This window comes from Neolamprologus multifasciatus, chromosome 9 (assembly GCF_963576455.1).
Source record: "Neolamprologus multifasciatus chromosome 9, fNeoMul1.2, whole genome shotgun sequence".
Classification (NCBI taxonomy): domain Eukaryota; kingdom Metazoa; phylum Chordata; class Actinopteri; order Cichliformes; family Cichlidae; genus Neolamprologus; species Neolamprologus multifasciatus.
The window spans coordinates 28,944,472-28,958,706 of NC_140447.1; the positions used below are offsets into that span (position 1 = coordinate 28,944,472).

The following is a 14,235-nucleotide window of genomic DNA, read 5'->3' on the forward strand; positions in this document are numbered from 1 at the left end:
CAGGCTGTGGTGACATAACAGCTGCTCATCAAGGCTATCAAGTTCCTGAACAAAAATAATAGTTTTAATTTAAAAGAGTGAACCACATCAGGTTCAGATCAGTTGGCTGTAACTGTGTGTAACCCTGAAGGACCCTACAATGCTCACTGTTATCTTTTAATCACAATGACTGTGTTTTCACTTTTTCATTTCACACTTTTCGTTGACACTTTGCAGTGCTCCCTGTTCCACTACTGAAATAGGCAAGGCGTGATCAGGTGATGTTTGCCAGCTATGAAGACGAGCCTTCCCTGACACTACACCCTGAACCTGCTGCTCCACTAACCAAACCCCTCCACACTGTGGTTAAAAAAAAAAAAAAATCCTTTTGTCAGCAGTTTTGTTTTCTAGACAAACGGTTTGGATGCTTTTGGTTTTAAGGGCTTACGAGAACACTTTAAACTGAAAGTCTAAGTGTCCGTAGTTCTGCTTTCTACCGTGATGTTAGTCACATCCTGTCTCCCCCCATCTTCTTTGCTCTTTCCATTTTGTCAGAATGACCAGCATTTCCTCATTCTGCCTTATTTCAGTTGTTCCTTTATGTCATAGATTGGAGGGCACGCATGTTTCTGCAGTTTTGTTTACAATTTTTTTTTGTTTACCATGAAAATTATACAGCTGTGCAAGTGTAAACAAGTCTTAAATACTGTAGTCTAATCTTGTTTAAAATAGCGGCAGCAAAGAGCAGCTTCTGGGAACTGCAGAGAACTGTATATTCATATTCCTTTGGCTGCACTAAAGTCTGAGCTTGTTTTCAGTCTTTTTCTAACACTGTACACTTTAGATAACATCTGTTTTTTGATATTCATTGGTCTGTCATTCCATCGCTAATAGTCTGTAAGAAGGAAGCTAGCCCTAAGAGGCAATGTGGGCCTTTCGGCTACATTGCTGTTAAAGGTAGTAACTCTCTCTCTCTTTATTTTCCTTATTTCCAAACGTATGTGAGTGTGTGTGTGTGTGCAATTTTTGTTTTGCTGTATTTCTTAAAAAATATTTTCGTGTTTGCCTCTGAAGTGGATGTTTCATGTGATGAACATAATGTAGTCATGGCATTATTTTGAAATAGCATAATCGCATCACTGATTCAGTGTTATATGAATGCCGCTACGTTTCAGTCACAACTGCCTATTCATACTATGACTGAGCATAGAAAGCATCTAACAAAATGATGATGAAAATTGTTCTCAGAATTGTCAGCGTCTCACTGTCCCGTATCCCTTTTTGAGAATATTTTAGGAAACTGTGACTGGAAGTAGTCATAATTGTAATCTTCTTACTAACAAACAAGAGAAAAACGACATCATTTAAAATTTAAAATAGTGCGTCACCCTGAGAAAACGTTCTTAACCATGAAACTTTATTAGGTGCTCTTGTTCAGCTGCACACTAACAATTCAATGCACTTAAACATAGTAAAGACGACCTCCTGAAGTTCAGACTGAGCTTCAGGCAAAAGGTGATTAAAGTGACTTTGAACATTGTATGGTTCTAGGCGTTTCTGAGTATTTCAGAAACTGGCAGCAACAGTTACTCACATAACTACTCAATAAAAGTATGCAGAAGAGCATCTCATGACCAGTGTTGGTCAAGTTACTTGAAAAAAGTAATCAGTAACTAATTACTGATTACTTCCCCAAAAAAGTAATCCAGTTACTTTACTGATTACTTATTTTCAAAAGTAATTAATTACTTAGTTACTTAGTTACTTTTTAAAAACACGATTTACAACCTGAATAGGTGATAAAGCGATAGATCTTTCAGCCCAATTCTACTTTTTCTGCATAATCCATCATACAAAATGTAATCAAATGGAAAAGTCTCTTTTTAAAACTTGTTTTATCAGTTTTAATCTTTTAACTTTATGCATCAAGCAAAAATTAAATTATATGCACCATTCTTTGACTTGAAGAAATTAGTTTAACATTTAAACCTATTTTTTGCACATTCCAGCACATAAAATAAAATATTTTTTGTGTTTACACTCACTCTTTCAAATAGATGCAAGTAAAACACAGCAGAAAATAAATAAAGTCAAAGACTAGCGGTCCTTTTGCTCTATTTTCACCTGTAAAGCAGGAGTAGAGTAGGCGGAGGTTTACCCTGGTGCAGGTGTGCCGCAGCGGTCAGTTACAAGTAACGCGTTACTGCCCATCTCTGCTCATGACACATCAGTTCTTGAAGCAGATGGGCTGCAGCAGCAGAAGACCACACTGCTTGCCACTCCTGTCAGCTTAGATCAGGAAACCTTCACACAGACTCACCAAAATCAGAAGATTGGTTCAGGCTGCTGCTGCTGCTGGTGTAATGGGGCTGGGGTATTGTCTCTGCATGCATTAGGCCCCAGCGCCCACTTGTGAATGCTGCTGACCATACAACAGTATCTGTGTGATTACCTCATGTCACTATGGACAAAAATATCTGTATATACTGTATCAGTGATTTCCCACTCATTTCCCACCTGATTGTGTGTAAAAATACAGTTTTCATTTCAGTAAATTCTGTATTGTGACCAGTAGTTCTGTAACATGTAGCGTACTGAATGTCGCTGCTCCATCCTGAAAGCACAGAAAAGTGTGTAACAGACACGTCGCGACACCGTGTCCTTTTCATGCTTTGCTTCTCCAAAGCATAAAACTGACACGCATGCAGATGTTGCAGTTTATCAGACGTTATTAACATATTTATTTCTTTTTCTTTTTTTTCCTGTCACGTTCGGCACTGTAGCAATTAGATTTATTGTCTGAAGGCCAAGAAAAATGCCCAACAAATTTATTTTTTCAAGTGGGTCATTATGGCTTTGCCATACTGGTCAACTTGATATTTATTTATTTATTTATTTATTTTTAATTTATTACAAACAGAACAGACATGACTGGGGGCTAGGAAAGAGAGAGACATAGACAACAGAAGTTTAAGGAAAGGAGAGATAAACAAAAAGTTGAGGGGAAGAGGCGCGCAGAGACAAGACAAAATCTGCTAGATCACCTGCTGGGAAGAAAAAGAAGAAAACAAGCATAAAGAAAACACATCAAGGAAACCACAGAAACAACCTAGATAAGTATAAGTAACAGTAAATCATAAATACTGAGGTTATTGAGCAGCACACAACACCAATGCACGGTTTGCTTTGAGGCAGTAGCCAAGGAAGATAGTATGTGTCCGTGAACATCTGTGTGCGTGAGAGCACTTGTATTCAAAAGGTTTTTCCATGTAACAATCTGATAGTGGGTGTGAGGAGCCATAGCCCGTCCCCCAGTACATGAAGCAGGCATGCAGGAGATCCAGGCTCAAGACATCCACCAGCGGATCAACGGAGGGGCAGTCATGCCACCCTCCTGGAAAGAGCAGACAAGGGGTCACCAAGCAGCCATATTGCAGAAGCTACAGGGGACATGCAGTGACATGCCCACAGGCTCTGCCGACAGCCAGCTGCACCAGAGCCGACCGAGCCCTAGGCTTGGAGACCCGAGGGCCTCTCCACCTCTCAGAAGGGGCCTGACTGAGTCACGAGTGCCAGTCCCCGCCAAGCAGCCGCCGGGAGTGAGCCAGCATGTAACTGAGCGCCTAGTCCTGCACACAGAGAACCACCAACGCACAGATGGACAAGGGCATCAGCCTGGACCACATGTGGCACGTCCAGATACCACATGTAATGCCACGCGTAGATTGGCATTAACTTATAGATAACCAGATGCTATTCTGGTTCACTGTTTCGTTTGCCTGCCTCCATCTCTCAGATCCACCTGACCCTCAGGACTAACCAGCACTCACCTGGACCTTGCCATCAGCTTCTCCCCCCATGCCATTCTTTTTCCAAGTAGGGCAAAAGGATACTTTCACTCATATATTGGACCTCCCACCAGTGAGCCATCTGACTCCTCTTTCCTTCTGTTTCAGTGACTCTGCTCACCTAAGTATTGAGTTTTGTGAAGTAAAGTTTTCACGTCCAAGCCACATTAACTGCCTCCATCTGCAGTTTGGGTCCACCCTCTTGCTCGGGCCTGTCCACCATAACACTTAATTGTTCATTTTTGAACTTTGTTTTTTTTACACCTCTGTAAATAAAACTTGGTTTCTTTACATCAGCAGCTTAACTCGTAAGATCCGTTTATTAAATGTCACTTCTGAGCATCACTCATGTTCTTTGTTCCCTTTTCTATCCGACCTGTTTGACCTCTATGACTTCATCTTGTCTCTATCTGTGTCTCCTTCAAATAAAAACAGACTATTCTCTGTAGAAACATTTTTTTTAATCATGTGTACATTATTTCCTTATATAGCTCAAACGCTGCACATATGAGCGGGAGCACAGACGTTAATGATGTGACATGTGTAGGTGTGTCACTGGGACGCTCATTATGACTCTGTGCTTTCATATGTCCTGCCCAGAAGTGATTGCTAAAGAAATCTTTTGTAACTAAACTGACAATTTAGAAAACATTCAGAATTTACTTTAAAGGAGAAAAATTTAAGCATTTCCTTTTAGTCATTACATTTAGGCTGTGATCAGCTTGCATTAAGTAAAATAACTCACTTTTAACCTTTTTTCTTTATTAAATCCTTAATGAAGTTGCTGATATAATAAACCAAGCTAGGAGAATGACCTCCAACTGCAGGAATCCTAGCACTCCCACAGTGTCACAAGAGGAACCATTACCAAATTATCAGCAGGAATTTGGTTGATAAAAGTGACTCCTTAAGGCAGGCTGGTGGAATTTCCCTAAATTCATTAGCATGGAGAAAGAGGAGGGAAAAATAAAACAGGAAGTTGACTTCTGCTTTTCTAGACCTCACTGCATAAATAGCCGGTATCCCCACACATCAGTCAGTTCATCGAGCACTCTGGAGAAGAGAAGAGAATAACAGATACTAAATCAGATTTTTTATAAAATGGCAAACTCTGGAAGTCTGTTTGCGCTGGTCGCCGTTGTCCTGTTGGCTGTGGTTGAGTGTGGCTCATCAGGTAAGTTCAAACTCTGTGGAAGTTTTCCACATTGCTTTTCTTCAGTTTCAGACAGCTTCATTTAAATCTCATGCCGCTCTGTGTTTGTCTTTAGCTGAGAAACTAGCTAACTGCTGCACAAAAGTCACCTCAACGGAGATTAAGGAACCGATCACGGGATACCTGGTCCAGAGAGCAAACCCTCCATGTGTCCAGGCAGTCATGTAAGTCATATTCTGACAATTTAAAGCAACGAATAGACTCCACAAAAATGGTCAAATCACTGTTAATTTTCAGTAATTAAGAACTTTCTGAATATGCTTCTAACCATCTAATACTGGCTTTAGTTGCATAACATTTTAATTTCATAAGCTGTGTACAAATGTAAATGAAAGTGACTCTATTATATTGAAAATTAACTTAATGACCTGTTGATATTAGATGAAATGGATTTAATGGCAAGACGTTTTTTACCTTATTTTTAATTCCTGCAGCTTTCAGACACAGTCCGGTCTTTTCTGCACTTATTTGAGAGCTCCCTGGGTTCGTGCCAAGATTGATGCATTCGAGTAAGTTTTATATCATCATTTATTTACTCACATGCTCATTTGGACTCATTCTTGTAATCAGTTCTTCATTTACAAACCTGTCGTCTCATATATTTTTCCTTTTTTGTTTTTTTTTTCATCAGGAAAGCTAAAACCAGGTCCACTACACCATCTGTGGTACCTACATCTCCAGTCTCCCTTCTCTCCATCATAACATCCACCGCCTCTCCTTCTTCATCTTCCACCGCTCTGCCTTCCTCCTCAGCGACCTCTGAGATGTCGACTGGTGCGACCTTTTCAGTAAGCAGGAATGAGTAGGACGCCATCTGATGAAGAAAGCTGTAACCTCCCCCAAGATGTTGGGGGAACTAACTGATGTTAAATTATTAGGATGAATATTAAGTGTCTTTCAATTAATTTAAAGCAAAGATATTTATTTGTTAAGTCTAATCGATCTGTGCTGATACAGTAAAGGCAAATATTCATTGTAAAATGTATTTATCAGCATTGATGTGTTAATGTGCACAACATTTGGAGTTTTACGGTTTTATTACATGCAGGCATGTATTTATGAAAAATAGAGATATTTATTTACTTAAAATATTGTCATAACTTAAAAGTGAAGTTGTGAATTTTGCATTTAGTATTCGTTATTTTTTTATGATTTATTTGGAGATCAAACAAATGCATTCTGACCAAATCCAGAAATTCATTTGTTTAATTATTTTGAGAAAGTGTCATGAGATATATATTTATTAAAAGCTTTTATTGTGAGGATTGTGACGGTAAAAATAAATATTAAATTTATGGTGAGATTGCATCCTTTTTAATTTCAATCTAACTGTGTGTATGTGCAAAACACACGTCTGCCTCACACTGGCAGCACCAGTCCAGGTAACTGGCTCACAATAAGAGATAGTCCATGTGTGTCAGAAAACCTCTGTTTGGCAGCATCGTGCAGTATGCAGGAGGCCCACTTTCTCACTATGAGCTCTCCTGATAACAGCCCGCTCTGTTCCAGGGTTGACTATAGCAATGGTGTTTTTTGGAGCAAGAACTGGCCATATTTGGACAAACTTAATTAAATTAAGTACGTTTGGATTACAGTGTTCCACAGCACCGGGGCACTGGAGAGTCATGTTAAATCAGGCAGATTTTAAAATTCATTTTCTGCACTCTATTTAGTCATTAGCACTCATCAGGCAATGTCTATGGGCAACTGACTGCACTCAGACCAAAGGGGGCTGAATAATTACGCACACCCCACTTTGCAGTTATTCATTTCTAAAAAAATGTTTGTATCATGTAGGATTTTCGTTCCACTTCTCACGTGTACACCACTTTGTGTTGGTCTTTCACGTGGAATTTCTATAAAATTGATTCATGTTTGCGGCTGTAATGTGACAAAATGTGGGAAAGTTCAAGCGGGCCGAATACTTTTGCAAGCCACTGTATATGGTCAGAAACAACGACAAGTGTATAGTCAGGGGCAGTTATAATTGCGAACCTTTTTACATCTGGGGCAGTATGTATAGTTGAAATCAGCCGTCTATCTTGAGATCTTGAGATGTGTAAGAGGTGTAAACTTGTCACAGCCAGCCATCAATACAAATCATGATGCATACATGTGAGGCTCAACCATTAATACAAATTATGAGGTCAAAAATAGAATTGGTACATATGCAAAATATATAGTGTGAAATGGAGAATAGATAGAATAAAATAGCCCTTTATCATCATTGTAAAGTATCATATAAAATGTAAATAAATTACAGGACACTAAAGCTTGAGTATATAAGTCAGAAAGTTACTATATTATTTTTAGTATATGTAACATGGCCATAGTATTTTGGTAAATGGTCTGTATTTGTGTAGTGCTTTACTAGTCCCTAAAGACCCCAAAGCGCTTTACACATCCAATCATCCACCCATTCACACACACATTCACACCCTGGTGATGGCAAGCTACATTGTAGCCACAGCCACCCTGGGGCGCACTGACAGAGGCGAGGCTGCAGGACACTGGCACCACTGGCGCCCTCTGACCACCACCAGTAGGCAACGGGTGAAGTGTCTTGCCCAAGAACACAACGACCGAGACTGTCCAAGCCGGGGCTAACTCCCAACTGTTGAGCCACGATCGCCCCTGTATTTTCACTGTATATAAAATAAAACCCAATACAACAACAAAAATAAACATTTTAACAAATGAGTAACTAAGCCTTGACTCGTGTATTTAAACTGGATCCTGGGGAATCCTGAGGTTTTATTGTGGTTTTGCTGTCTCAGTGTCTTGTTTGTTCCCATCTGTGCCAAATATATGATGTGTGTGTGTCTGCATTTACAGTCCAATCATATCTTTGTAGAATGACGGGGCTTGTTTTCTACAAATTTATCAATGTCATTGTATGTAAAAGTGCCCTTAATTTATTTTCAGTGGTCCATAGTTTAGAATAGAATAGAATAGAATAGCTTTTTATTGTCATGTTACAAGAACAATGAAAGGCAGTTTGCCATTTCTCCATGTGTGTGAAGTACACAATAGCGTAAGTATTTACACAATAACAGACAAATTTACATTTACACAAGAAAGATATGTACAAGATATAGATCTACAGAGACTGCAGATCATGTTTATGCTGTAACTGAAGGCTCTTTTGACGTTGTGACGGTGCATCATGAGACCACAGCACACTTGTGACTGCATACTTTAGCATGCCCTTCCCAGAATGATTGCCAAAGATTATGTGTCACGAATGCCTCAGAGGTAATTTCACAAAATGAGATTAGCTAAAAAAAATTTTTTTTTAAGTTTTGATTCATAAGTTGTTTTTTTTTAACAGAGATTCCTTTTTACTTTTACAGTCCAGTTTAGATGAAATTTTATTATTGATCCAGAGTCTTTGTTCTTTATCAAATCCTCAATAAATCCTCAGTCAGTAAAATGAATCTTGCCATAAGAATATATTTGAGGAGTCCTAACACCCACAATCTAACAGTCTGGAAAACCCATGACCACATTGAGGACTGAAACTGTGCAATGAAAGTGTTTCTAATTTAACCGTCTCTAAATTCCCCTGAGATCAGAATTTAAAAATAAGAGAAAGAATAAGGAAAAAGCAGGAAGAAGGAAGAGAGTGATCGCTTCTCCTTTCAGACCTTTAATATACTTTAATATTCAACATAAGAGAAAGTGAACGTAAGAGGAAGATCTGTAATCACACAAATGTAACTCCGCACATTATAACTCCGATGGATGGAACTTGTGGTTAGGATCTTGCCCATGGACATTTGGCATGCAGACTGGAGCAGACAGGGATGACCTGGTCTACCTCCTGAGCTACAGCCAGCTGTCGGCTTCTGAGGTGTTGGTAGCTAATCTCAGCTCTACATCACACAAATCATTGTTCTAGTCCAATCAGCTTTCTCTCAGCCTTCTTAAGGCCTCCAATCTGCGTACTTTAAATCTCGCTGAGCATCTGTCATTCTCCCTTGCAGATACTTTCATGCAACCAACCTCCTGATCACCGTCTCTCATCACTCATCATTGAAGCCTCCATCTTCATCTCCACCATCAGTGTTTACATTCAGGGGCATCCGCCCCAATCCCTATCACAGCTGGGAATCCATTCTGCTGCGATGGATCATCGAAGTCTAACCGCCAAATATTTCAAACTGAATTCAGTTTTTTCAAATGTAATAAATCATGTTCAATTCCTTCTAATGATCTCCCCTCTTTGAAATGTTGTCAGTTCACTGAGCTCTCCAGAAACAACTGGAAAAGGAAGACCAACAGTGACAATTTAATCTCATATTTGTCAAGCTTTAAGTATACGGTAAAGTCTGGAAGTCTGTTTGTGCTTGTCGCTGTTGTCCTGGTAGCATGTCCTGGTACTGTCCTGAATGTGTATGGGTCAGACGGTAAATTTAAATTTCATATAAACTCTGTTTGATGGTTCAGATGGTTGTTTTATTTAAAAATGCATTTAATTAAAATATAATTTCAGCTTCAACAGTAAAGCTGGCTACTTGCAGTGCAAACGTCACCATTAAGTAGCCAAGGGCAACGTATCCATGTGTGAGTGCAGTCATGTAAGTAATACGCTGTATTGTGTCGAATTTTTACGGTGAAAAATGAATTTGATCCATGTTGCAATCAGGCTGTAACATGACAAACTCTGAAGCAAGAGAAGCGCTGTGAATACTTCCGGATACAATATGAATGTGTGCTGCACTGACGACACACAGTCAGGACGCGCTGACACACAGAGTCAGCGCGTCCAGTTGAGCTCCTCAGATTAGCGGAAGTGAAGTGCAGCAGACAGCTACAGATAAAAAGAAAGAAAAAACTCTGGTTTACAGTTGGTCTGAAGGAGGAAATTAGCTATAAAGGTCAAAAGTGTTTCACTGATGATATGTGTTTATCTTTGGTAAACATGCTTAAAGCTTGACTTTACTACAGCGGAAGTACGTCTGAGCACAGATTCACTTTTTGGCTTTTCAAGAAACTGACAGTCCCAGAAGCTGCTGTTTGGTAAACCTGCTTATTTAGGTTGTTGTGGTTGATGAAATACAAATTAGAGTGTATGTATCCGGATGAATTAGTGGTTATTTTTGTCTCTTGTCTTCTCTTTTTCCTACTTTTGTCTGAACTTGGACTTCCTTTGGTGTGATTAAGATAAATGGCTTGTCTGTTGCTTCTTGTGTCTCATCTTTTCTGAATGTTTTGGAGATTATGTATCGGAATTTCAGGAGCATGACGACGCCTCCAAACATGCTCTTTCCTGTTGTCATCTATATAGGTTCCCTCAGTTCTGCAAGCTGTTCATTCTCGTTTACGTACCCCACCCTCCCTCCCTACTTGTTTTACATGGGGATCTGGGAGCCCAGGAGCCGTCGGCAGTCCCCTTTGAAGCCTTCTCCAAACTGCAGCATGTCAAAGCATTCACTCTTACCTACCAAAACGCTGTGAAAACCTAAACTGAGGACGTGGGCCCAGCTAGTGAATGTTCATTTGCCTTTTTATAAAAAATACTGTTGGAAAAAAATGACCCGGAGTGGTATTACACCAAATACTGATGTGAGTTCTTGATATTTATTGTACTTTACATGTAGTTTGCTGTTTTCTACAAATGTATTAATCTCATTAGTTTTAAAAACATCCTCACTTTACTTTCAGTGCTCAGTATTTTACATACATCTAGAAAAACGTGTCTTTCCATTTAACTGGATGAGTAGGACATTCCTCAATTTCACTTCCCGTTATTTGCAAACTTTTCAAACCTAGGAAGACGTTCTTCTGTTTCCCCCAGACGCTGGCGTTGCACAGTTTCTTGCACATGGGTGGGAGGTCAGAGGTCGATGTTGTGACATGCCCATGCGTCACAGTACCCAAGCACACTTGTGACTGCACACTTTAATGTGCCCTGCCCACAATGATGACCAACGGTTTTGTATCATGAATGCCACAGAGGTGACCTTCAAAAAATAAGAATCACTTAATGTTTTTTTTAAAAAAACGTTTAATCATGAATTTATATAACTGAGAATTTTTGCACTTAAGGAATGATTTGTTTGAATTAAGTTAGACAACAGATTCAGTCTTTCCTCTTTATTAGTTCTTCGAATAAATCAAGTCATAAAAAAAAAGAAACTTGCCATAAGCATGATTTGAGGACTCCCGACACCCACAATATGATCGTTGGGGAAAAGCCATGACCAAATTTAGGATTGACATTGTGCAATGAAAGTGGTTTCGGATGTAAGTGTCTTGGAATTCCCCTGAAGTCAGCATTAAACTTATTCATTCATGAAAAAAGGAGCATCGATAGGAAAAGAGAAGGAAGAAAAAACCCCAGAGGGATCACTTCTGCTTTTAGCGCCTTTAAGTATCCAACATCTCAAGACATTTGTCAGTACATCGAGCTCTCTGGAGACGAAGGAAGAAGAAAGACCAACAGATAATCATTTACTGTTTAATCTCGTATTTATCAAGCTTTTTAAAAATGGTGAAGTCTGGAAGTCTGTTTGCGCTGGTCGCCGTTGTCCTGCTGGCTGTGGCTGTGTCTGGATCAGATGGTAAGCTAACCTTTAGAAAAACTCTGTTTATAATCTCTCAGGCTTTGTTTTGTATAAAAATACATTTCAATTAAAACTTAATCCCTGCTTCAACAGAAAAACTGGCCACTTGCTGCAAAACTGTCACCAATAAGGAGATTACAGAGCCGATCTTGGGATACTTGGTCCAGAGAGCAAGGCGTCCGTGTGTCAACGCAGTCATGTAAGCAGCACTTTAAACATCTTAAAGCAACAATTAGACTCCTTAAAGATTGTTAAAGATAAATAAATAGCAGCCTTTTCAGCTTGATGCACTTTATATACAGAGTTAGTCTGAAGACCCATTTTAGCAGTTTTTCCAATAATTTTCTTAATTGTGTGGCTTTTAATCAATCAAATTCAATACTATTAAACAAACTTAAAGATAATGTATTTGTTGAAGTACAAATACTTAATATGCTTGTCATTTCTGCAGCATTCAGACACAGTCCGGTCTTTTCTGCATCAATGGGAGAGCTCCCTGGGTTCATGACAAGATTGTTGCATTCGAGTAAGTTTAACATCAACATTCATTCACTCACATGCTCACTTGGACTTCTCGCCACTAATGGAATCAGTCCTTCAGTTGCAAACCTGAAGTCTCATGTTTTTCTTTTTTTGTTTTTCCCTCAGGAACGCTAAAGCCCAGTCCACTACACCGTCTGTGGCCACTACATCTCCAGTCTCCCTTCTCTCCATCATAACATCAACCGCCTCTCCTTCATCATCTTCCACGGCTTTACCATCCTCCTCAGCGACCTCTGAGATGTCAGCCGACGAGACCTTTTCAGAAAGCAAGAACGAGTAGGACGCCATCTGATGAAGAAAGAACAAAGTCAAAAATTAGTAATAATTACCAATAATTTATTGTTAAATTATTAGGGTGAATATGTATTTGAATCCATTAATTAAAAGTAATTTTTTTAGTCTAATTTAATTTATCTGTGCTTCTACAGTACAGGAGAAACGTTTATAGGAAAGTGAATTCGTCAGTGTTTACATGTTATTGTGTGGAAAGGTTTTACATTTTTATTGCCACATGCCGGCGTGTCTTGATGAAAAATAGAGATATTTATTTACTTGACATATTTTAACTTAAATCTGAGTTGTGCAACCACTATGGTTAGAATTTTGATGTTGCATTAAGTATTCATCCATTTTTATGATCTATACGTAGATCAAACAAATGCATTTGGGTGAAATTCATTTGTGTAATATTTCAGAGAAAGTGTCATGAGATATTTATTTAATTGAATAATTTTGTTGTGAAGATCGCGACGGACAGAAATAAACACTGAATTAATGATGATCCTGCATCCATCTTTTTATTTCCTTTTTAGCAGAACCTTTCTTTATCTGTTCAGACCACATTCAGTGGCTCATGCAGCTGCAGCTTCATATGACTGTTTTCACATATTAAGTTCAAACACTGTGAGAGTATCAGAACTGTCTGAAACTATTCTGGGTAATTAGAACACAACGGGAGACAAATAATCACTTTTTTTTTTTTATCTCAGCACACATGCATTCACTTTTTATTCGCCTATCGTCCTCTGTAAAGATAGCTCAGCTGAGTGTAATGAGGTAACAGTGTTGTCTGTCATCAGTCCTCCTTCATGTCTTTTGTTTTGGGGTAGTATCCTGTCTAATTGTATGGTGGTGTAATTAATAACCCCTGGATCTCAGCAGTCCCCCTGAACCTATGACACATACAGATGCATTAAACAGCTGCAAACACATGCTAATCAGCACTAAATAAAAATGTGTATAAGCGAAGTCAACACGCCCAGCCTAGTTACTCAGATCAGTGGAAGGGAAGTGTAACAGACAGCTACAGACGAAAAAACGAGAGTCTGGTTTACAGCTGGTCTGAAAGAAGAAATTAGTTGTAAAGCCACAAACCATTTCATTAATCAGATGTGTTTATATTTTGTAAACCTGTTTACAGCCTGAATCTGCAACAGCAGAAATCAGCATTTTAACACATTTTTACACGACTCGCTTTTTGGCTGTTCAAGAAACTGACAATCCCAGAAGATCCTGCTTGATTTACATGCTTATTATTTTAGGGTAAATCTGAGGATATTGCTGATAAAATACAAATTAGGAAATTATAGAGTTTAAATAACAATTTATTTGTGTTCCCCTGTCTTTGTCCACCTTGGTGTGGGTTTGTTGTCTTTTTCATATTTATCTTTAAGTTACTTCCTTTTTCATCTTAAAAGTTATTTTTGTCCTTTTTTTTCTTGGTTCTCTTTGTGAAGATCTGTTCTGCTGCTTACTTTCCCAATATCTGTGGTTCTTTCCCATCTGTACCTAATGAATATTTGTGTGTGTGTGAGGATGTGTGTTTATAGTCCTGTCACCTCTTAGTTGCCCGCTGTACCAGCTTTATTGGATTCTTCAGTTGTTTTACTGCTTTACTCGTTTTCTTTGGATTTATTATGAGTCAAATATCATTTCACGTTTTGTTGTGTAACATGCTGATATCCTAACACAGCTGGTAAGAACGATCAATCTCTTTGATAAAGATTTACATACTGTTCAGTGAAACTAATTCTCTGTGAATCTAGTAGTATTTACTTCATTATATCTTTGCAGCAACCAATGA

The 14,235-nt window shown here is 38.8% G+C and overlaps 2 protein-coding genes across 2 annotated transcripts; both read left to right on the forward strand.

Moving 5' to 3' along the window:
- Nucleotides 1-4,702: 4,702 nt before the first annotated feature.
- Nucleotides 4,703-6,825, forward strand: LOC146511754 (uncharacterized). Its single transcript, XM_085172405.1, has 4 exons — nt 4,703-5,001; nt 5,096-5,204; nt 5,475-5,549; nt 5,672-6,825. The coding sequence occupies exons 1-4, from the start codon at nt 4,929-4,931 to the stop codon at nt 5,844-5,846; spliced, it is 432 nt and encodes a 143-aa protein (XP_085028531.1). The 5' UTR covers nt 4,703-4,928; the 3' UTR covers nt 5,847-6,825.
- Nucleotides 6,826-11,433: 4,608 nt separating this feature from the next.
- LOC146511755 (uncharacterized) lies at nt 11,434-12,933 on the forward strand. The gene is made up of 4 exons (XM_085172407.1): nt 11,434-11,606; nt 11,703-11,808; nt 12,061-12,135; nt 12,258-12,933. Exons 1-4 carry the CDS (start codon nt 11,534-11,536, stop codon nt 12,430-12,432), a joined length of 429 nt encoding a protein of 142 aa, XP_085028533.1. The 5' UTR covers nt 11,434-11,533; the 3' UTR covers nt 12,433-12,933.
- The last annotated feature ends 1,302 nt before the right edge of the window (nt 12,934-14,235 follow it).

What these genes read in the sequence shown, in the direction of transcription:
- LOC146511754 (XM_085172405.1), top strand. Translation starts at nt 4,929, where the DNA reads ATGGCAAACTCTGGAAGTCTGTTTGCGCTGGTCGCCGTTGTCCTGTTG. An exon ending in CCATGTGTCCAGGCAGTCAT is followed by an intron (nt 5,205 to 5,474) that starts GTAAGTCATATT and finishes TAATTCCTGCAG; the next exon opens with CTTTCAGACACAGTCCGGTC. An exon ending in GCCAAGATTGATGCATTCGA is followed by an intron (nt 5,550 to 5,671) that starts GTAAGTTTTATA and finishes TTTTTTCATCAG; the next exon opens with GAAAGCTAAAACCAGGTCCA.
- LOC146511755 (XM_085172407.1), top strand. Translation starts at nt 11,534, where the DNA reads ATGGTGAAGTCTGGAAGTCTGTTTGCGCTGGTCGCCGTTGTCCTGCTG. An exon ending in GGCTGTGTCTGGATCAGATG is followed by an intron (nt 11,607 to 11,702) that starts GTAAGCTAACCT and finishes CTGCTTCAACAG; the next exon opens with AAAAACTGGCCACTTGCTGC. An exon ending in CCGTGTGTCAACGCAGTCAT is followed by an intron (nt 11,809 to 12,060) that starts GTAAGCAGCACT and finishes TCATTTCTGCAG; the next exon opens with CATTCAGACACAGTCCGGTC.